The sequence below is a fragment of the Siniperca chuatsi genome, linkage group LG8 (genome assembly GCF_020085105.1).
Source record: "Siniperca chuatsi isolate FFG_IHB_CAS linkage group LG8, ASM2008510v1, whole genome shotgun sequence".
NCBI lineage: Eukaryota > Metazoa > Chordata > Actinopteri > Centrarchiformes > Sinipercidae > Siniperca > Siniperca chuatsi.
Window position 1 is genome coordinate 23,498,469 of NC_058049.1, and position 22,546 is coordinate 23,521,014.

Below are 22,546 nucleotides of genomic sequence, written 5' to 3' on the forward strand. Positions count from 1 at the left end.
AGAGGCAGCTGCGCGAAATCTGATAAATTGCCTCAAGTGATGTCACTTGAGTCAGCGTCTGTTGGGGCTGAAGACTACAAGTTTGAAAATGAAAAGAAAATCTGGGGGTGTGGAGTCAGAAAGAAGTGAGCTTACCAGACCTCTGTAGCCCGCTCCTCATCTCTGTCTGAGGCTAGCAGCCCCAGGCTACATTAGCCGCTACTAGCATAACACACCCAAATGTGTTGGGTGTGTTATGTATATTTTGACAAGGAAGACGAATGTGTGGAATAAAAAAAAGATGCTATCTCTGCTTCTGCTGCATCGATTTTGATTCTGTTTTTTTTTTTGTTTTTTTAAACTGTCCATCTTGAGTCTGACAATCAGTGCAAAATTGGTGGAATTGGTTTGTTTACCTGGTCGTCATCATTATCTATTCCCTCCAGACTGATCGAGCTGTTCCTCTGAGCCTGATTCTGAGAGATGCAGATATGCAGAGAGAGGAAAGAACAACAGTGTTAGCAGTGCCGTCTGCAGCAAACAGCATTCAGGTGGACTACAGGAGTGGGATACTATTCCATAATATGTGTTACCATGACTGTGTGAAGTGTCGTGTATTCAGGTGGACTACAGGGCAGGCCGTCATCCTCAGACATGATTCCAGCATCTTCCGCTCTCTTCACACACATGAGTGATGGAGGAGACCCGAGTCTGATGGCCTGCTTTAGCTGGAGCTACAGGACAAAAAAAAAAAAAAGTGTTTGTATGTGTGTCACCTCAATAAGAATCAAAAACCTGGAAACATGACCACACGTGTAGATAGAGCAGCAGGAAGTGAAAGTGTTTTTCCAGGTTTTGTGCGTGTGCGGGTACTCAGAGATGGAGAGGAGCCAAATCTGTCAGTCTGTTTTATACTCTACAGCTTTATAAAAAGGTAACAAAGGTGTGTTTGAGTAGGAATCTTTGTGTTTACAAAGTTACCCTGCTTTTACAGTCCAAAAATCCTCACTAGTGTAGAGTATGATTAACAGAGAATGACTTGTCAGGACAGTCAGCTGGCACTCAAGAGAGATAGTGTTTATTTTAGGCCTTATGTGCGTGTGTGTGTGTGTGTGTGTGTGTGGTAGGTATCACAGAAACTCAAACTAACAGACTTGTTATCTGCCAGTGTAACAGTCATTCAAGGACTCATTTACTCAGGTGCAAAGCAAACACTGGACAATGTAGCTTTTCTTTAGCCGGGCTGGACGCTGGCACACACCCAGTCCTTGACAGAAAGACGTCGACCGCTGCAGTTTTCAATGTTAATATTATAATATAGTTACAGTAACTCTAAAACAACAACACAGAAACACAGAGGAGCGCCAACTAAAATAAGGACATAGGAATAGCTTATCTCACCGTTAGCAGTTGGGAAGCTCAACTTGGTAGTACATCTTTAAAAAAGATAAAGATAGCATTTCCTGTTTTCTTTTTTCTCATCTTTTTTTAAATTGTTTGTTGCCCATTTTATGTCAATTGATTTTCTTTAATGAATATCTCAATATCTCAACTGTTACAGGATATGCTAGCAAAGCCATTAGCATGTCAAATTCAGTTAGCTACCATTGAGGACACCATCACATGTGGCGGATTTTTATAAGGCCAATTATGGTATTTTTTCTGCATGTTTTTAATAATAAAAATTAAGGGATTTGGTATTTCTCCATCAGAATGATATCCTTCACTGTGGAAATGGGCTCTGAAGTAGCATTTAGACCGTTTTGCAGGGAGATAAAATTCACAGAAAAAAACTATTTAACAGTAAATATTGAACACAAAAAAATGTGAAGAAAAAAGAAAATAACCCAAATGTTCTGTGGCAAGATAAAATTTCAAGATTTCAACAAGATTTCTTAAAGGGGTGGGGTTTGCTTTGGACCTCCATGGTACGGCCTTGTTTGGAATATTTACACCATAATATATATATATATATATTATATACACACACAAACACCAACATTAAGTGAGTGACCACCATGTGACCACCATGTTAAAACGCACTTTACAGTGCTGCATTATGCATTATGTTCTAATAACTATGCACCTCGTAACATATTGATCCTTTTATAGTGTGTATATATCTGGCTCTGGAACGACCTCAGGCTGCCCAGCTCAGAGTGAGGATTAAGTTCAGGAAAGCTACCATCAGATTGTTTTACACAGTAAATTCAGTTATGAAAATCAGTGTATTTACTCTCAAAGTCTTATTTCTATCTAATCTACATGCTTTTGCAGTTTTGCTTGTAAAGTTGCTTTACAAATGCACTGATTATCATTACCTGTGTCTTTCTGTCTGGCAGCCTCTCATACACACTGTGTGATTGCTGTGTCACTTTCTGAAACACTTTCTCTGTATTTTAGCTACAGGAGAAAGTTTTCCTTTTTAGCAAATCCCCTTAAGACGTTGTTGAATTCTCACTCTCCTGTAGGTAGCTTAGTGGGGCAGTTTAACTGGAGGTCAGTCAGTCTGTCTGGGTCTCATATCTTCCCGTTTTAGCCTGTTGTTGTGACAGACATTTGTTCTGTCTGTCTGCTTTTCTTTTCATCATCCAGTCCTACATTTTGCTTTCACAGACGCTTCAGTTTTAACCCCTCTTTGTGATACACATCAGCTCTGCCCATCTGACTAAATATACTAACTAAATATAGAGCAGATCAGCTGGCACCGCTCTGTCTCTCTCTATCAACTCTTTTATTGATAAATACTGCTTATGACAGCTGAGAACAGCACAGGGTCATTATTTGTTTATTATTCCTTATTAACCTGTCAAATCCTCTTTTCTCTTGCCAGGTCAGAGGTCAGGGTCACTACAGCATCCTCGACCTATCTTTCTCAAGGACGTAGATGACTTGTTGAGACAGGAGCTCAAACTTGGCTCCTTTGGTTGAACAGTATCCCAGACTAAAACACCAGGTATGCTTTTTATGTGTGTTTACCTGTAGGGATTTCACTTTCCCATGAATGCTGTCCTGGGATGCCCCCAGAGCCTCGTTGGCCTCCGATGAGTCAGAAACAAAGACAGAGTCATGTGACAAGGCCTTGCTGCCCAGGCTGATCTTTGACCTTTGAGAAACAGGAAGAGGAGAAAATAAACAAAGCAGAAAGTGATGCTTCACAGATTCTAAAACAAAATAAAGTGGTCAGTGGTTTTAAAAAAACAAACAAAAAAACCCCCACATACTGACCAGCAATGGTGAGGGATTGAAAATTGTTTACCCCACTAGTATTCTTAGTATTCTAGTACTAATATTCTAGTATTCTAGTACTCTTTCATTTCTCTTCTTTTATCAAAGAAAATCATATAATATAAATCGATATTCTCTTTATCTGTTTTGTTTGTCGTCCAACTACCTATCTTGAAACAAGTCTCCCCAAATGATTATTAGGAAGAACACGGAACGCCGAGCAGATATATCCTGTGACACCGAGGAAAAGTCAAGAGTAGACAAGGCAGGAAGTGGCACAGCTTAGAAAAAAACAAAAAGGAAATTAGGACTGTCCACAGGAAGACACATTCCACTATTTCACTACGAAAACAGGAAGCCATGAGCCTCAACTGAGAAAGAACACCATGTGGATGTCAAAACATGATCTGCCTTTCTTAAATTATCGCTGTCCTTTTCACACAAGAGGAGATATTTATCCAAATGGACGGAGGAACGCCAAAAATTGGGTAAAAACATAATACCGGGGCTGCATGGAAAAGGAAAACTTTTAATTGGCATCTACTATCAGTGGCTATGTTTCGTTGGTGGACCCCTTAAAAATTATTGTGGTGGCTGAATAAAATACTAGAGGGTTTAGGGATATCTTTGAAAAAACAAGGTGATATTACTACCAATAACCATTTCATTAGCTTAGATTTCAGTGTCCCATTGTGGACTAAATCGCAAGCGCCTTTGACATTTTTTGGTTAAAATGTGCTGTAGGTACAGCAAAACTATTCCCATGGAAGTCATTTGAGTTGTCAGAATAACAGATCCATTCCAGTACACAGTTTAGAGAAAATGATGTCAGTTCATGTAACTGTGTCCATGTTTCAATAAAAGTGTTGCAGTCACAGTTAACATGTGTTTTTCTATATGTATGTGTCTGATCTTACCCAGAGCCCTTATCCATCTCTGATCGAGTGAGTGTGTTATTTCCGGATGTCTTGCTGACATTGTCGCTCGATTGGCTGGCTTTAAGCCCCGCATCTGCTCCTGCGGCCTGCGTCTGCTCCTTTCTCTTCTTCCTGGCAAAGAATTTTTTAAACGTCTGGAACTTGGACTTTTTCTTTCCTGTGAAGACGAATGAGAAAAGGAAGAGAAACGATGAAAAAATGAAAAAGAAACTGGTGTCCCCCCCCCACCCACAGTTATCTTTTGCTGACGGCACTACAGTGAATCATTACAACTAACTGCACAGTGATATATTAATGAGAAAATTACACACACACAGCATCTTTACACACAGCCCTCATGAACTCTAGTTTGAGCAATTAGCCCTCAGGTAGGCACCCCAGGAGAAATTACACACCAAGACAGATGTGTGTTTACACAGAGACGTACAGAAATACACACACACACACACTCTTGTGCTTGTAAACCCACCCCCTCCCAGTGAGTCCACCTCCATTAGCACTGCAGTGGAAAAACTCAACAACTCTTTTATGACTCCTTAAACAGCTACAAACTGCTTTCATGGCTTTCAGTCAGCAAGGCGCTCATCCAGAACTTGAAATGCCCACTGGTCCTCTCTCTGTCCCACTTTCAACAGGGCTGAAAGTGAGCTGCCTCGACATTTAGTTTTTTTATTTAAATCAAATAGTCAGTAGAAAGAAAAATGCATGTCCCCATGATGCCTTATTATGCTAACATGCACACCCTGGCAATGCTAACATACTGCTGTTTTGGAGGTATAATGTTTACCACGTTCAACATCCTAGTTTATCAGTTTAGCATGCTAACATTTGCTAATTAGAACTAAACACAAATTAAAGCTGAGGCTCATGGGAATGTCATTAGTTTAGCAAGTATTGTAGCAGTATTGGACAAGAACATTTGACCTGCTGGTGGCGCAAGCGGAAAAGTCAGGAGATCACCAAAGTCATTAGGATTCATCCTCTGGAGACCATGAATGTCAGAACAAAATTGTATGGCAATCCATCCGATAGTTGTCGAAATATTTCAGTCTGGATCAAAGTGGTGAACCAACTGACCGACCAACCAACCAACCAACCAACCAACCAACCAACCAACCAACCAACCTCGGGTCAAACAGTACATGTGACAGCTGGTCTTTGGCTCGGAAAGTGCTCCAATTTTACACATCAAAGTCTATTTACAGGTCTTGGCGGAGTACTATATGTGAAAAAAGTTGTAAATTGTAGTCTGATAAACTGCCTCAAGTGATGTCCCTTGAGTCTGCGTCACTTGGATCTGAAGACTACAAGTTTAGAATTGAAAAATCTGGCGCCACAAACTGACACTAACAGATTATTATTATTTTTGTTAGAAAGAAGTGACCTACCAGACCTCTTTGGACACTCCTCATCTCTGCTTGAGGCTACATTAGACTACGAGCATTACACACACGAATCTTCGACTAAACTTGACGGCGGCCGAGTTGCATTGTGGGTAATGTAGAGAAAGAAGAATGCGTGGAATAAAAAAAGACGATATCTCTGGTTCTGCGGCATACTCCCCACCCCCCCATTGTGAGTCCTACAATGTTATACGAGTGCAATTCTAAATTGGTCACGTACTCTTTTGAAGATGGTCATAGACTAATCTGCAACCTCTATCAGTGCTAGAGGGCAGTCAGCAGAATAGCTTCATAGCATCAAGCGTTGCATAATGTTGGACTCCATGATCTCTGACCTGACTAGGGATTTTAAATGAATATTGCAATACAGACAAAAGTCAGAGACACCTATCATTGTTGCAAAAACTAATTTGGAGCATCTCCAGTGGAGAAATATTCAGATATACTATCCCGACGTACAGATATATTAATCCCCAGAGACCGGACAGTGTTGAGACACAAAACAGAGGGAAACATAGGAAAAAGGAACTGTGAACAAAGAAGGAGCCGGGAGAAAAACAAAACAACTGTGATCTAACTATTTTGAGAATTTACATCCCTGGGCCATAAAAATGCTTTAGAAGAGACTTAAAAGACACATTCATTTTAACACTAGCTGTGTCATTTTTGTCCTTCACCCTGTGGGGAATCCTTGAGCATTCCCCCCTTTCTCTAAAAATACACTTTCTGGTTGAAGCTAAATCACAGCTGAAAAATGTCTGGAATCTAAACCTGGTACCGGGGCCAAGATGCTTAACATTTCAGGGTCTTTTGCTAAAGAACGCATCACAAAATAATTGAGTTTATATATTTTTATGTTATAGATTTTACATTTTATATCACACACACACACACACATATAAGCAGATTGCTTTCTTTTCTGTTGAGATCTGGTGTGTGTTTTTGATAAATATTATATGAAAAACATCACAAAAAATTAACAAGTCAAAATCAAATTGCAGTAGAGTGCTAAATATAGCAGCTGCCGCACTATTTTGATGAGTTGCCATCAAACCACATAGAAGATAATGTCATTTTTCATCCAATTTCTGTGAAGAAATGTTGGCTGCAAATTCTCCCCTCTTTTGTCTGGACCTTAAAGTGAACTGCTATATTTACTTGAGGAGCTTCCAATCTGCTTTTGATGATGCTTCAGAGGCCTTTCTGCGCTGCCAAGAGGAAAAATCTGGGTGAAACACCAGCCGACAGCACCATTTATTGTGCTATTTTAGGCACAATACAGTATTACATTAAAAGGTCTGCACTCAGAGAGTTGAAAAAGGCCACTGCTTCAATGGAAGGTCAGTGGAGCTCTATGGTCATTGTAGGTCTATGATACTGTTATTTCTAAATATACATTCTTATAGTTACAAACATGACTACACACACATACTCAAAATAGCATAATGGGAATTTAAGGTCAATATTAGGGGGAACTGACCTCAGCTTGCACAATGAGAAGATGGTGACCTTTGACAGGGAAACAATGTCATGGACAGAGTGAGAAAGAGGAGGAGAAGGGAACCTAAAACAAAATGTAGGAAAAAATTGTTTTTGGGTCAGGACATGGTCATTGTCAGGAGAGCTGGAGGGAAACTTTATTTGAGTTATTTTGTCCCCAAAAGTGATGCATTTTGTTTTCTATTCACCGCAGGGAGAGGAGGATCAAGGAGGAGAAGAAGAGGAAGATGAGAAGGTGGGGAGAGGATGAAAAGTCTGCAGTGTATTCTTATGTATAACTGAAGATAACAGAATTCAAAAGAAGAAGGGTACAGGCCCAAACTTGTATCATTTCTATTTAAAAACTCCAGCCCTCTCAAACCGCAGATCTAATTAAAACACAGCGTATTCTAGCAGGCGCCAATCAGAGATAAGCTGCCTGTCTGACACCATCACTCTGTTAACACCAACAGACTGAGATGGACATGACTGGCAGACTCCATGATCTCTGGAGTCACGCTTGACATTCAGCTCTCCCATGGGAGTCAAATAGAAGTGAATCACCAAACCTAGTTGTATATTTCCTGCTTCAAACTACACATAACAGACCGTCTCTTAAATGTCAGAATTAAAAGAGGACCTAGTCTAGACCTAGTCTAAAGCTCAGGCATGAGTCCACTTTGTTGGACTGTGGATGTGTGCCCATGTTGTGTTCCCTCTGAAGAGCACTTCAGATAAACTTCCTATTGTGGCTTCACCCACACAGACACCTCTCTGACCTCCCAATGCACTTCTTCCATTTTCCCATTATATTAGCAGCATATGTGCTATCCATCTGTATAGACAGTGTGCATCTGTGTTTTGTTTGTGTGTGTGTGTGCCTGTATATGAGTGAGAGATGATGATAGCTTTCCCTGTTCCTTCATTTCCTGCCAACAGCAGTAAGGAGATCTAGATTGTTAAAGCTGGCCTGATCTTCCCTGCTGTGTGTGGTGTGTGTGTACAAAATCTCATTGCTAATATGATGTAGACTTCCATATACCACTATCCACCCTATTCTGACACCAATATAGTTTGTTATTTTCGTCCTCGATAGAAACAGCAGTTCCTGAGAAACCATTTTGACTTTATAAGTACATGCAGAGTTTAAGATGTTTATAATAAAATCTAGCACTTTTGTGGGTGTTCCTACTAGGTGAGAACACAGAGATTTGCAATTAGGTCCTGGTGACAGAATATAGAGAGAGTCACCCATCAAAAAAAAAAAGTTAATAATAATAATTCTTGGGTGTCCCAAATTTTTAAAATTCAAACACTACAAATATTAATTTTTGTAAATAAGCCGTTTCATCTTCACATGTATAAACTATAAACTTCGCTCCTCGTGGCTGTGGTCACATTGGCCAGAGCCTTTGTGAATATATGAATGAAAAGCGGGTTGATCAATGTTCTAATGATGTGCCAAATTAGCTGGTTTCAGTGTCAATTAATAATGACATTTTTTAAATTGTGAAAAAAATTAAATTAGTTGTTTTTAATTATATATATATTAAAACCATAGAAAAAGCCATAAAAAGGCCATTTCACACGCTGTGCACACTAGATGACTCCCAAGGAAAAGGCTAAAAACATGTCAAATAAACACAGTGTTTGATTGGATGTACAATTATACTCATTATTACATATTCAGAGTGACTTTCTTCACTAAAATCACACGAAACCTTTTCAAATGAACATTTTAAGCAAATTGTTACCTGAGCACTCTTCCACGACCTCAGCAGGCTCCTGATTGGCCATCGCATCTGGAGGTCCTGATGCCATAGCAGCGCTGTCACTGCTGTGAGACAGGGAGAGAGACTGATGAGCAGAACTGTTCCTCGTAAGAACATTTGTGCAATAATTTAATGATAACATGACTAATTGAATTGCTTTATACTGTTTGCACAATATCAGTGTATGGTACAATACAATACACTGATACATTTCAAAAGAGGTCAAGGCGAGGGAGGATGCTCATGAGGATGGCTGCTTCATTCGTTCATTCTTCAGCTTATCTGTCAGACACAGAATGTCATTTACCATTAGATCCTGACCGATCCTGTCGCCATGACAGGATAGTTAATAATTATAGGGGCGCCCCGGTAGCTCACCTGGGTGTACTAAGGCTGAGTCCTTACCGCACCAGCCAGGACCCTTTGCTATATGTCATCCCCCTTCTCTCCCCCCTTTCCTGTTTCTGTTCAGCTGTCCCCATCTAATAAAGGCAAAATGCAAAATGCAAAATGCAAAAAAAAAAAAAAAAAAGTAATTAATCCAGTTACCACTGCTGTGCTGTAAAAATGCCCTAATTTCTTTAAATCTTAATTAAGTCCTAATTAGTATACGAGAGGCTGAACTCAACACAGAAGGTATTTAGAGATTTAGGAGAGGTCTGTGTGTGCGTCTCCGCCAACTAAAGCCACGGAAATTGTGACTTTTGTCTCGGAGCTGGAATGTGGAAAAAAGCCTGACGTTCAGATGTTGTCTTGTGAGTGGAGGCAGCCTGGTTAACCTATAGAGATACTACTGTTTATTTTTCATTAAGGTGTGGCTTTGTTTTGGCAGCGAGAACGAGAGACAGAACCTGAAAGTGGGTGTCTCACGCCAAAAACAATATTTAATCAAGAGCACAAATTAAGCAATTTCAGAGCACGTATTATTAAATCGAGAGCACTAAATAGTTAGTTTTTTTCCCCTCCATGACATCTGCAGGGCTCTCTAATTTTGTGTCTCTTTATCTTAATCTGCCTCTATTTCCTTATATGGTTCATATGCCAGCCTGACCACTTGCAGTGTGATCAGGCTCGCTGGATTACCATGCGATTAAAGTCCCATTTGGGAGTGTCATGACTGCCGGTAAAAGTGGCTTGGCATGGGCGGGTGGCAAAATCTGAAATCACAAAGGATTATACAGACAGAGCAAGTTCATTTGAAGGATTACACAGTCGTCTCTAACAAGCCACTGCTTTATAAAATCATTTCAAAACCTGTTAAACTCCTAAATGCATTAACATTGATCTATTTCTTCATTCCTTAAAAAGTAAAAAAATGTGTAATGTGCCTTAAATTGTTGAGGCGAACTTCAATTTGCTATTCTGACTTGTGTTACACTTCAGTCCGATCTAAATCCAATCTCCAGTCCAGTCCGTCTCTACAATCCAAACAGTCTCAACAGAGGCATCTCAGCTATGTTTCCAGTGTTCTGCTCTGCCATCCACTTCTATCTGCTGAAATATTCACGTCTTAGCACCAGCAGATGCCCAGCAACCCCTAACACAAACAGACGAGAAATCACATCACAAACTGATATCTTCTTATTGCTCATTGTGCAGCAGCACGGAGGTCATTACATTCTGGCCGCTAACCTTTACTGTGTGAGACAACAGTATCAGAGGTTAGTATCGGATACATTTCATTCGTTTTCGATCACTCGCTTGACTTTATTTCACAGGACTATTAATGAGCCTTGTCCAGCATACAGGAAGTTGGAGGCCATGTGAGAGTTCAGCTCCAGCATGTTGAACCAGTTAGCTGCTCTCTCATACAGAGAGACCATTAATTCACCAAGTTTTACATGACTTCCTATTCTAGTCTCAGTTCTAATTAGCTATGCACTTTATGTACAAGATTTCCTGTGTAGTTTGGCAGGAAGCTGAGTCCTTCTTGATATGGTTTTCAGTAACTTCAGTAACTTGATATCTCAAAATAATTGTGGCAATGTCACCATTCATTTGGTACAGTCCTTTTCACAGAATCTATGGACGTCATGAGAATAGGAATGGGGAGGGGAGAGATGGGAATGTTCTCTAAAAGTATCTTGGGAACTTTTGATTTACAACAGACGACCATAAGCTTGAAACCATCCAGCCTCCAAAAAAGCTGTGATGGGCTACTACAAGGCAATACAGATTAGAAGCAATACCACAGAGTGGAAACTAAACCAAAATCTGCCTACCCTGTTTTTCACTGGTCTGGGTAACAGAATTTAACATGTTATTCTCATGTTGGTCGGTGGATCTGTCAACCACTTTGGAAATATCTCAACAGCTATTGGATGTATTGCCATGAAATTCTGTGCAGACATTCAGTGCAAAATGTATTATTATTTTTAATATTAGCATGCTAACAAGTTAAACTAAGATGGTGACCATGGAAAACGTTATACCTACTAAACATCAGCATGTTAATATTGTCATTGTGAGCATGTTAGCATGCTGACGTTTGCATTTAGCTCAGTGCAGCCTCACAGAGCCGCTAGCAAGGCTAGCATCTTTTTTTCCCCATGCTGTACCGAAAACAAATTCTGTGATCATAGGGAGTGAAGTGAGTCTTGTTTAAGAGCAAACAAGCTTTGCGTCCCATGCTGTCCTTTATGCATGTCATCAATCTCCTTTCCCTCAAGATTTCTATGGCAACAGTGACATGTCCTGTTGGCAAAAACCATAGACTGTATATAACCATTTAAAATCTCACGGAAATTTGTGGAAAGTGAACTTCACAAACAAACACATAAAATACAATTCCTTGACACCTGAAACAGACTGACTTCAAGGGGAAACATGTTTCACAAAGGCCATGGAAAATCTATATAACACCACTAAAACACTACGGCCAGTTATCAAATACCCCCTGGGAAAATATATTTTTTAATCCCAGTCACGTATTACGTTTTATTGCTTTCTTACTTGTGCAATTAAAGACTAAACATTATTCCCTTTACATCCAGAAACTCATTATTTAGCTCCATATGGAAAACCTCAGACTAATCCAGAACAGAATTTAATGAAATGCAACCATTTAACAAAAACAAATACAATAAATTTTTGGAGAATGGTGTTACAGACTTGTTAGGAAATGGCAGAAAATAAATGCAAATGACAAAAAAATTAAGAAGGATGAAACAATTACAAATATTTTTATGGTGTGTAAAATTGTCCATAAATTAACTAAAATTATTCAATTTTAAGATAATCTTTTCCTTCTATGATGCAGAGGAAAGAAACTGTCTCTGAGCAGAAGACCTATTGATTGTGCCAGCTATGTAACATTACTAAGATCTAGTAATAATGTTGCAGTTAATATAATGTTATGCCTTACATGTCACATAACTGATGACCCTGGGATCAAGTCAAACCGCTAAAATAGTTTGCTTAACTGTAAGCTGAACGCGAATGAGCGAGAATGAGTTCTTAAAGTACTATGGATACAATCATAAACACCTGAGACATAACACCTGACATCTGAGCAAGCTCCATCCGCTGACGAAGACCATGGGATTTGGTTGATAGCTCCCAGGAAAAGTTAGTAAGTCGGCCTTGAGCTGGGATCATTTTAGCAAAACACGAAAACACGTTTTAATATGCGTGACAAATTTTGTCATGTCTTCAACTCCTTTTTAGAAAGTTTACAAGAGACAGCCATGTTTTCCACGTTTGCTGTTAGTGTGAACAGGCTCTTTTCTCTCCATTAAGGGAAGCGTCTGGAGAGCTTCTTGTCAACTGTGTTTACAGTGAGTTTGTATTATAGAAACACATGGAACATTCCAGAGGGTTTGTTGACGTGCTGAGGGGCTTTTCGTCAGTATTAACATTACATAACCATTAGCTATTATCATCATCTTAACCCTTGTTAAAAGGTCATGAGAATCATCTTCGTCACCACCTTTACCATCATCTACAGCAGAGAATGAAACAAGGGAACTAAACTGTAATCTGTGATCTGTCTGTGATCTCACTTCTTTAATAAACCTGAAACTATGGTATTTACATTATTTTGATATTTGCATCATTGGATCACATGGCCACAATCAAAGACACGTGTTGTTGTTGTTGTTGTTGTTGTTGTTGCTGTTACGAGCTGATAGGGCTGGACTGATCCATTTCCTGTCTGATGCCACAGGAAGACACTGCAGCCAAAAGTTCACCCCACACACACAAAGACACACACACACACACACACACACACACTGGTTCAAGAGCCTTAATAAAATCTCTAGGAAACAGATACATATACACAAAGAAACAAACAGATAAACACAGACATTCGTATAGTGTGTTGTCTATGATATGAACTCAGGAAACAATGAAGTGTCAGGGAGAGAAGGAAACTAGTCTAAACACTAAATAACACCACCACAGGACTACATGTTCTATCAATGGATGAGAAAACATAACATAATATAATTGGCAAAGGCTAAAGTATTGCCATTTTAAATGTACTCATAATTGGGAACTAAAAAAATCAACCTGTATGCAAATCTACAAAGTCTGCGTTTGTTGAGATGATTTTCTGTTTAAATGTCATTGTATCCCATGAATTAATCACTGGAAATATTATAGCTGATACATATACTACAGCTACTTTAAATGAATCGTTAAATTGTGGAAAATAGTCTTTTCATTCTCGTCGAGATTAGATGAGTAGATCAATACCACTCTCATGTCTGTGATTTTTAAAATCACGGGTAAGTGTTAGGGTTCAAGGTCAGATGGACAGGGGTCAAAATGACTGACCTGTGCCCACTTCCAAAGCCGACTCCCCATGGTGACATCCTCCGCTTCATCTATGAGAAGGATGGAGGGATGACAGGGGAAGGGAAGGGAGGAGGAAAACAGAAAGACAGGCAGAAAAATAGATTTGAAAAGAGGAGAGAGAAACAACAAGACAGGGGGAAGAGAATAGGCAACACAAGAGGGACACATAAATAAAGAGCAAGGGGGCGTGAAAGAAAGCAAGAGCGAGGGGAGACAGTGAGAAAACAGAGGAGACAGGGACAAATACAAGACAGAGGGAGGGAAGGGGTCAAAAAGAGGGGTTGTGGGAAAGAGCAGCATGAAAGGAAAGAAGAGTCAGTTAGATAAACAGACGAATATTACGAAGAAGGGAGGGACAAAAGAGAAAAACAGACTTACAGTAAACACAGAGGCCTTCCTGTGTACAGCAGTGGTGTGGTTTTCAACCAAAGATGGTAGCCCTTAGTGAAATGACTTTCTCACTCACACATCACATTAAAATAAGCAAACTAATGGCTTGAAAAAGGGCTTAGCAACAATAAACTCTGACTCAGAAGAGAAAATAAATCTAGTATAGTATAGATCTAGTATATTCTCCAACCAAATTCCCCACAAATGATGACACTTTGGGAGGGATCTACATTTAAATTTTATTATGAGACAAGTTTCTGAATAACAGAGTGCAAAAACATAATGTCACAGCAGGCTTCATTAGCTAGCTCTTCTACCACATGGTTTCAGACTTTGCAATCAGCCAAACAATTTAATCAGGAAAAAATGAAAGCACTTATTTGCAATGGTAAATAGTTTCAGAGTCATGAAGCCTTTCTCTTCGTTATTCATGTAAACATCAGGTTTTATTATGATGGCTGATTAGAAGTGTAGCTTATATGCCCTCAGGTAATCCACAGTTATTACTATTATTGGACACTGCAACTAATTGCCTGCTCAGAGCTAGCTTATACCGATCCAGTTTGACAGAGTTCATACTTTAAATCAGGTGTATATTGTTACAACCACTGGTGTACAGCTCTGGGACATGTTTACAGTACACTGAGTTACCAATTTATTAGATGCGCCTGTACAATCTAATTGAATCCAATACAACAGCTCTGCAATGAATCCTGTCTTTGTTGACGGTTTATGTCTGAAAGCTGAGGCTGCGGCAAGTAGTTGTTTATTATTGTGCTTTATATTGAGAGTCACTCAGGTAGCGATAACCAAATTAATTAAGAATGATCATATTCCAGCACTAACCATTCAAATCCAGATTGCAATGCAGCCAGAACTGAGTTTGCAACGTACAGTACATCCTGCAGTCTACAATACAGCCATTGTTTCATCCACAGCCCATTATTTACTATGCAGGCTCCAGCACACACTATGCACCCTAGCATGTATTGTACACGCACAGAAAAAATTTAAATGTGCGTCTTGTAACATTGCCTCCGCCTAACATCTCAATCTTCAGCTCTTATGCACAAAGAAAATAAGATCAGTTTGGAGGAGATTCAGATCCGTCTATAAAACGGTGCAACAGGGGCAAACGGGGGTTAGAACAACCCTCGTACAACCACAGTAACAATGTGACCAACAGTCTCTGTGACAAACGGGGGCAATCGTCCTTCATGCCCATGATGATTGTCATGAATTAAAGCTTCAACTGCCAAATACGTTTTTTAAAATCCATCACTGATGCAACTCTTCTTCCTTGCGGTCATCATAACATTTTAAATTCTCTCTCTCTCCCTCTCGTGCACCAGGTGCCAAATATCTTGCGAGCACGTAGCTCTTTCCATAAATGTCCTGTCATGTCTGAATGAAGCCGTAAGGAACATTAATGAAAGGTCGCCTCTGTCTGAATGACAAAAAGCCATCACTCTGACAGCAATGCTACATATTCCATGTCTGACAGGGGCTTTAGAAACAGTCTTATAGCTGATATTGTATTTTATAGCTGTGTTAACCAAATTCAATGCATAAACTAAATCAAGCAGTAAAACATAATCCAGTTTTTTTTCCACAGGCACAGCATAACATTTAACAAGCTGCTCCCTTACATCATTTTGTAGATCTGGACTTGTTATTTTATTAAATGCAAAACCACAACAGCAATCTTGGGGCCAATTACTTATTTTTCTCTGGCTATTTTAACAATTGTTTCCTTTTAGACCACTTTAACATTGCATCTATATACTTTTTCTATTTTGCATTGTTCCATGATATTGTTCTGGCAGCTGTTTCTTAACTTGGTTTTACTTACTTCTGCAGCATTGCATTGCATGCAGTGTAAACACTCTTAGGCACATCATTAGCTTTATTTGGAGGCTACCATGTCTGTGTGTGTGTGTGTGTGTGTGTGTGTGTCAAGCCTCAAATGGATTAGCAAGTAGAGGTATTCAGACCAGTAGGAGGTCTGCCTTTATTAGACAGATGAAATAACCTCATTAACACTAACATACAGTAAGCACGCACACACAGAGTGAAGATAAACACGTCCATATTTGTCCTTAAATCTGTGCTAAAATGAGGCTTACATACACACACACACACGCAAGTTAACACGCACACACACACACCTCAGTGCCATGCCATCTGCTGTAAGTTAAGTCTTGTCCAGCTGATGTAGACAGAACAGAGTCCAAATCCAGACAACACAAATCCATGACTGGACTGAACAGTGTCCAGATCTGCACAGTGAAAACAACCTTTATCTAGGAACACTACTGATTAGCAGGGGAGAAAATAGTATAAATGCAAGTTAAAGATAAATTCAGATAAACATGGGAGTAAATGATGGGCAGAAATGAATGCTGAGCTCTTTTGTCGTAGATGACAATAAATTGACTTTGTCCGTGGGGTTGCCGTCCTTCTGACGTAAAGCAAATGCAGTGTAGTTCAGCCTTAATCCCTCAATGGAACCAGTGTCACCAGACACACTGCACCACACGCTAATGGTGCTGACTAACTGGCTCTTGTCAGCACCAACATGCAGATATCTGACATGACGTCAAGACAACAGTGACAACTCTGAAGATCCCCCAATGCTACAGATTCTTGACTCAAAAAATAAGCTTTTAATACGGTTAATAAACCCCTTCACGATTCTAAAATGATTTCTCTGTATACAGACACATGTATCATCTTGTCTATCCAAAAAGGGATAATAATCTAGTAATACAGAGCCATCTATGAAAAGGTCCCATTTTGGACTTTGAGCTTTTACAACACAAATCCACTCCACTCCAGTCCTAATCTTTCTGTACCACCAGCACTAAACTGGGCTAATATGGACCTGACTACATTACTACAGCAATTAGAGACCACAGAGTAAGAGATTTACAATAAATCAGCAGCAGAAGGACAAGGACAAGGACAAATATACTGTGTACGGCAGCTTTTAACTGAGATATTCTGACGTTGTAAAATACCATAAGCACTGAAATCTGACGTCCATTGCTGCAGAGTTTCAGTGGCTATAACTGACTAGTTCAAGAAACCTTGTAATGCTTTCTCCCTTAGATAACATGATTAGATTATAGTAACAATTTTCCATTAGGCTCTAACAGAACAAACCCCTTAGCTGTGTGGCTGTACACTGTAAAAGCAGAGCTAAGCCTAAGTCATGTGAGAGCTGTTAGAGCAGAATGAGCTAACACTGTTTGTGAATGAAATTCTGTTTTCTATCTTACAAGCCATCCCCTGAAGTACTCATTCACATACTCTGGGGTTTAAATGCTTTGCAGAATCTAGTATTATCCATAAAAATGAGTAATTTCTTTTCATTTTTATACATTATGCCTTGAGAACAACACACACAAAAATATAAGAAGATCGGGATGTTTCAGGTGAGGATTGCTGTAAGGGTTCTTTGGTGTTTCCGTGTGTGGGATGGACTCATTTGAACTATTAAAACTTTGGCTACAATATTCAGTCTCTTATTTCAGTAGCGAGGATCACCGTCAGTATATCATGGCGTGGAATCCATGTGGGGAAACCTGAAAACACCAGTCAAAGACCTATTTTTAGGTGCTTGGCCAGAGAACTCGAGAATCTATTCCCCATGTTTAAGACACAAAAACAAGTCCTAAAGTTGAGTCCCTGCATAGCGAGAGGAGATGAGAGGCTGAGCGGAGAGAGCGCAAATGAACTGGCCACGGAAATATGATGTTAGTGGGTCGATGACGAGCCGCAGGCCTTCAATTTCCACAGAGGGAAAGAGAGATGCAGAAGTGAATCAAGAAAGAACTGTGAGGGAGGAGAACGATTTTTTTTTTGAGCCACTGAGTACAGATATAGCTATAGACAGACATGTTGTATATACAGACATAAGCAGCATGCATGTCAACTTCAAAGTGTGTACACAACATAAAGCATGTACCATATGCTATTTGAGGAGGCGTACATTTAAACAAGATTCTTGTTGACATGCAGGAGTAACACAGATACATTATAGAGAATTATGCCATTTTAGGTTCAAATCAGGCTGGTGACCTTGTCTCTTCCCTCTTTATCCTTCACTTTTCTCTGCTGTGCACATGCTATGAATCATACTGGGATTAGCATACTGATGTCATCCACTTAAAAGTAATATACTGAAGTTCTATTCAGAACGCCCTTTGCTTTAAATGAAGCACAATTATCTGGTCAAATCAGAGATGGACCAAAGCTTTCTTGAGAACAGCTGGAATGAATTTCAGCAAAAAAAAAGTAACTGGATAACCAAGATGCATTTCAGGACCGAGGACACATGGAAATAATATATTTGTATCACATTAAACTAAGGACTCATAATCAAATGTTGTTGGTTTGTCATTTTGCTTTGTATACAGTGCATATTATAATCTGATATCCATGTACAAAGGTGAGTCACCAACCAAGCAGAACAACCCTAAGTTCCACAAGAAATCTTTTAAAAAGACAGCGTTTAAAGAGTTTCCCCTCGGGGATCAATAAAGTATTTCTGTTTAACTGAGTTTTAGAAAGCTAAGAACACTGACTTCTAGAAGACAGCAAATTTACCCAGCAGAGGGAAATGTCTTAAGGGGGGAATGCTGCAAAATATGTCATTTTTTGATCATAAGCAAAACTGTTAAATCAGACCCAGAATGAGAACTGTCAACTTGAGCTGATCAGGTAACAAGAGTTGCTACGTAACGCAGATGCTAATTTGGCGTCTTTGTCTGAAGCAAAGATTCCCTTTGGGAATAGTTTGACATTTTGGGAAATGTGCTTTCTTGCCAGTTAGATGACAAGATTTATACCACTCTATACGCTAAATATGAAGCTAGAGCCAACAGGTGGTTAGCTTAGCTTAGCACAAAGACTTGGGAGCATGGGGAAACAGCCTGGCTTTGTCCACAAGACCAGATAAAGTCTTGAATCTGGTTCATTCTGTGATGGACTGAACGCTGTACAAGGTCTAGTCTGGCTGTTTCCTTCTGCCATCTTGTCACATGTCTCTCTGCATCTTATCTAATAAAACATTAGTGGGGAACAGAACATAAAAAAAGGCAGGGTAAACATCTTTCACTCTCCCATTACTCTCTCCCCAGATGTTAAAAAGCTTTAACATGAGTTTTGTTATTGTCTAACCCATCTCCATTACTTGAAGGAGCTCAATTTGAGCCAAAGAGCCATAAAAGGATATGAGAAGTATATAAAGAATGTGGCCAGATAACACAGCTCCATACCAACATTTCTTTATTCCCTCCTCCCCTGTTTGTCTCTTCATTCTTTTCACCTCCTGTCTCATTATCTCACCACCCCTCTTCTCCTTTTCTTTGTCTGTTCCACTGTCTCTCGTCCAACCCCACATACCTAACTGGGAACATGGCCTTTAGAACCGCGGTATTTCCTCTTGACCCATTCAACCATTCAAAGCCTGCATGGTCAGCAGGAGACGGTGACTATGAAGGAAATTATTCATTAAATTTCAGTCCTGAACTCTAAAGAATGTCACTGTTACTTTGACTTTCCCACATCTTAAAATGCAAAACAGATTTGAGAAAGTAAGAGTACTAAGTAGAATTGGTTGACATTTCTTTTAGGGTGCAATACTGATTTAAAAAGGTGTGGAAAAGGATCTAAAATTAGCTGTTAATTTTAATAACTGCATGGGTCAGAATGGATTATATAGCTTATAACACGGCCATTACGCAAAAGATCTGTTCACTCATATTTTGGGGTAATACACGGCTTAAATTAAAACTTTATTGGCACAATCTTTGTCAACCTTGGAATTAAAGTTCATACAGCTGACCGACATAAAACATTTCTGCTACCAAAAAGAGTAAAAAAGAAAAAAAATCATTGTTATTTTCTTCATCTATAATGTTGAACTCTTCCCATCAACAATCTGCCAATGGGTTTCAAGGCAGTGTCATCAGTGAGATGCACATGCATGAGGGGGGTAGAAAACAAACCAGTTTTGGTTTTATTAAAACAGGTATCTATGTTGTGGCTGGTAATTAACACTTAAATTCTGTATTGTCAGTTTGTTATGAGTGAAACTTTGCCTGCTTACACTGCAGACTGCAGCTAATGTGCATTTTGGCACTAATGAAACACATCTGGCATATATCTAGTGCCATATTTTGAGGAAACAGCAAGATTTTCATTCATGCTGACAGTATCCATATAATATCCAGAAAGAGGGAGGTTCTATGTTCTTGTGCAGCAGGCAAACAGCAGGAATTTCATGCTAACGTTACTTGTGTGAGAGGGGGCTTCTGTGCTTTTAACCCATGCTCACCACCTGTAGAGCGTTGTGTATAGTCTCAGCTAGCATTATCATTGCTACTAGCTGCCATTTCTCACAGGAATGTATGTCATGTTAGCTAGCTTTACAGTAACAGGCGTGTAGTAAAAGGTTTTGAAAATGAAAGTGCTGCCTACAAAATTTACATGTAAACAGTATTTTTGACTAGTTTCCAGATATTTGCTTCATTTCAAAATGCTGAAAATGTCCATAATGAAGCTATCAAGACATTGCGGTAACATGTTTCCTGCTGCACGTGCGTCCCAGATTGTCTATAAGGAAAACATCCAACTTACTTTGCCCTGATACATGAACCTTGAAATTTCCAACATTGTATTTAGCCAGTGAACACAGTGAACCAGTGAACTACAATGACCTTTAACATACAGTATGATGCAGCACATCCGTGATGCACGGTTCGAATCACAGTGCATCAGTGCCAACAAAAACTGTTGCCTTTGTAATCTGATGTAGGAGTAGCCATTTAATATTGCAACGCCCTCAGTTTATATTTAACTGAGAGACTTTGGTGCTTGAAAAATATGACTTGCTGGGATTTAGAAACAAAATGTGAGCAGTATCATCTTCCAGTGCTGGTGGAGTAAAATGACAATCTGTGGAAATCACCGAGTTGTAAAATGTGGTTTGATTTGAGTCCAATGCGTGCCAAGTCTATGTGGATCATATAAACATGCAATTACAAAGAGGAAAATGGGAAACAAAACAACTACTACACTATAATAGAGCGTGTTGCATGCAACAACAGTGATACACCGTGACTGAAACAAAAGACTGCAGTTGACTGAAGTTTCCAGATAAACAACAAAAGAGAGTTTAGCTTCTCAGTCCAGCATGCCTGACTATTAATTCTGGACTTTAGTAACCCAACACGGTGAGTAATTGGCCACAACCAGGGTCTTATAACTAAAAGTGTTGTGACACAGTCAGGGTAAAGTCGTTTAAGCTTGACTTGTTTCAGGGAAAAAGCTTCAGAAGAATTTGTTGTGATGTTGTTGATCTTGTCATCCCTCAAACCACTGGACGCGCTTGATTGGTAGACATGTATCTTTCAGAGTTTATTTTGCCAAACAGCTGAATTTTGTGTCTAGCTGAAAGTATGGGCTTGCCTCAAAAAAACCACATCTCCTCCTTTTTTTCATTATTTCTAATCTGGACAGGATCTGAATGAACTCTGGAAGAGTGTTGAACCAAGCTGAAATGCTCAGTCAGCTTCAGATTTAACATTATTGTTGAAAACAAAAGCATTGTCCAAATAGCTCCAAAACGCTTGAGGTTTGGTTGCAATTTAGAAACCATTGTTTTGGGTTTGGGGTTTCTCTTGTCTTCCAGCTGTCCTTCCTTTGCCTCTCCTCCATCTCCTTTCCCCTCCTGTTAGAAATGGGGCTGTGCTCTTAGCAACAAGCCTTACATGGACTCGAGACAGAAACTGACCAAACACTCTCATCAGTCAGTCTGCACAGTCTACATTCATTTACAGCTGCATCACCATTCCTGCTGAACAAACTCAACCTACTGTGGTTACATAATGACTGTTGGAGCAGGGAAACACTGGGGAAGATGGGGCCTGGTGAGAAAGTGAGAACATACACTTGTCCTCGGCTTTAAGACTCCCATCTATTTACACTAGAGTTCTAGCGGTGTCTAAACCCGCCTCATTTTTGCTAAACTAAATCAAGGCTGAAATACTGAGGGTAAAAATTGCTCTATGTGGATTGAAATATTCAAGCATGTCGCAACGCTAATTGGGTTTTGGCCAATTAAGCCTTTGCTAAGCCTCACACCTTTAGTCACTGTTGTTATTCCTGTCAAGCTGTCCATTCCATAGACTCTTTATATACAGTCTGTGGTCCACTCTCGTGCAGCACATATGCAGTTTACAGTGATAACGAGAGCAGATTTACCATTCAAAATTCTTAATAATCTTTGTAAGAGTGAGTCCTTGATTTAACACAGGGGTAGACAAAAGCAGGCTTCTCATTTTTAGCGAGCAACTGTCAGTTTTGTTGGCTAAAATCACAACTGTCCCTAGCAGATTTTATCAGCTATAGCTAGCGAGTAACTCTGCGAGTTGGCTAAAAACTCTGCCTCCAGCTGACTGGTTTTAAAAATCAGTATTATGCTTTATTGTTCATAATTTGAAACACGGAGGCTTTGAGGGTGAGGCCTCACCAAAACGTTTGGCGAACC

The 22,546-nt window shown here is 39.6% G+C and overlaps 1 protein-coding gene across 5 annotated transcripts in view; it reads right to left on the reverse strand.

Annotated features, from left to right (window-relative positions):
- Positions 1–22,546, reverse strand: part of zgc:66433 (uncharacterized protein LOC321250 homolog) — a 49,727-nt gene that overhangs the window by 14,471 nt on the left and 12,710 nt on the right. For 3 of the 5 annotated variants that reach the window (XM_044204340.1, XM_044204337.1, XM_044204338.1), the window contains exons 2-7: positions 13,579–13,628; positions 8,782–8,864; positions 4,125–4,302; positions 2,959–3,085; positions 573–713; positions 396–455 (exon numbers count right to left, since the gene is read on the reverse strand). In XM_044204340.1, the coding sequence (XP_044060275.1) occupies positions 396–455; positions 573–713; positions 2,959–3,085; positions 4,125–4,302; positions 8,782–8,864; positions 13,579–13,628 (639 nt within the window). The remainder of the gene's footprint in view (positions 1–395; positions 456–572; positions 714–2,958; positions 3,086–4,124; positions 4,303–8,781; positions 8,865–13,578; positions 13,629–22,546) is intronic. The other 2 variants (XM_044204339.1, XM_044204341.1) reach the window with 1 other exon arrangement.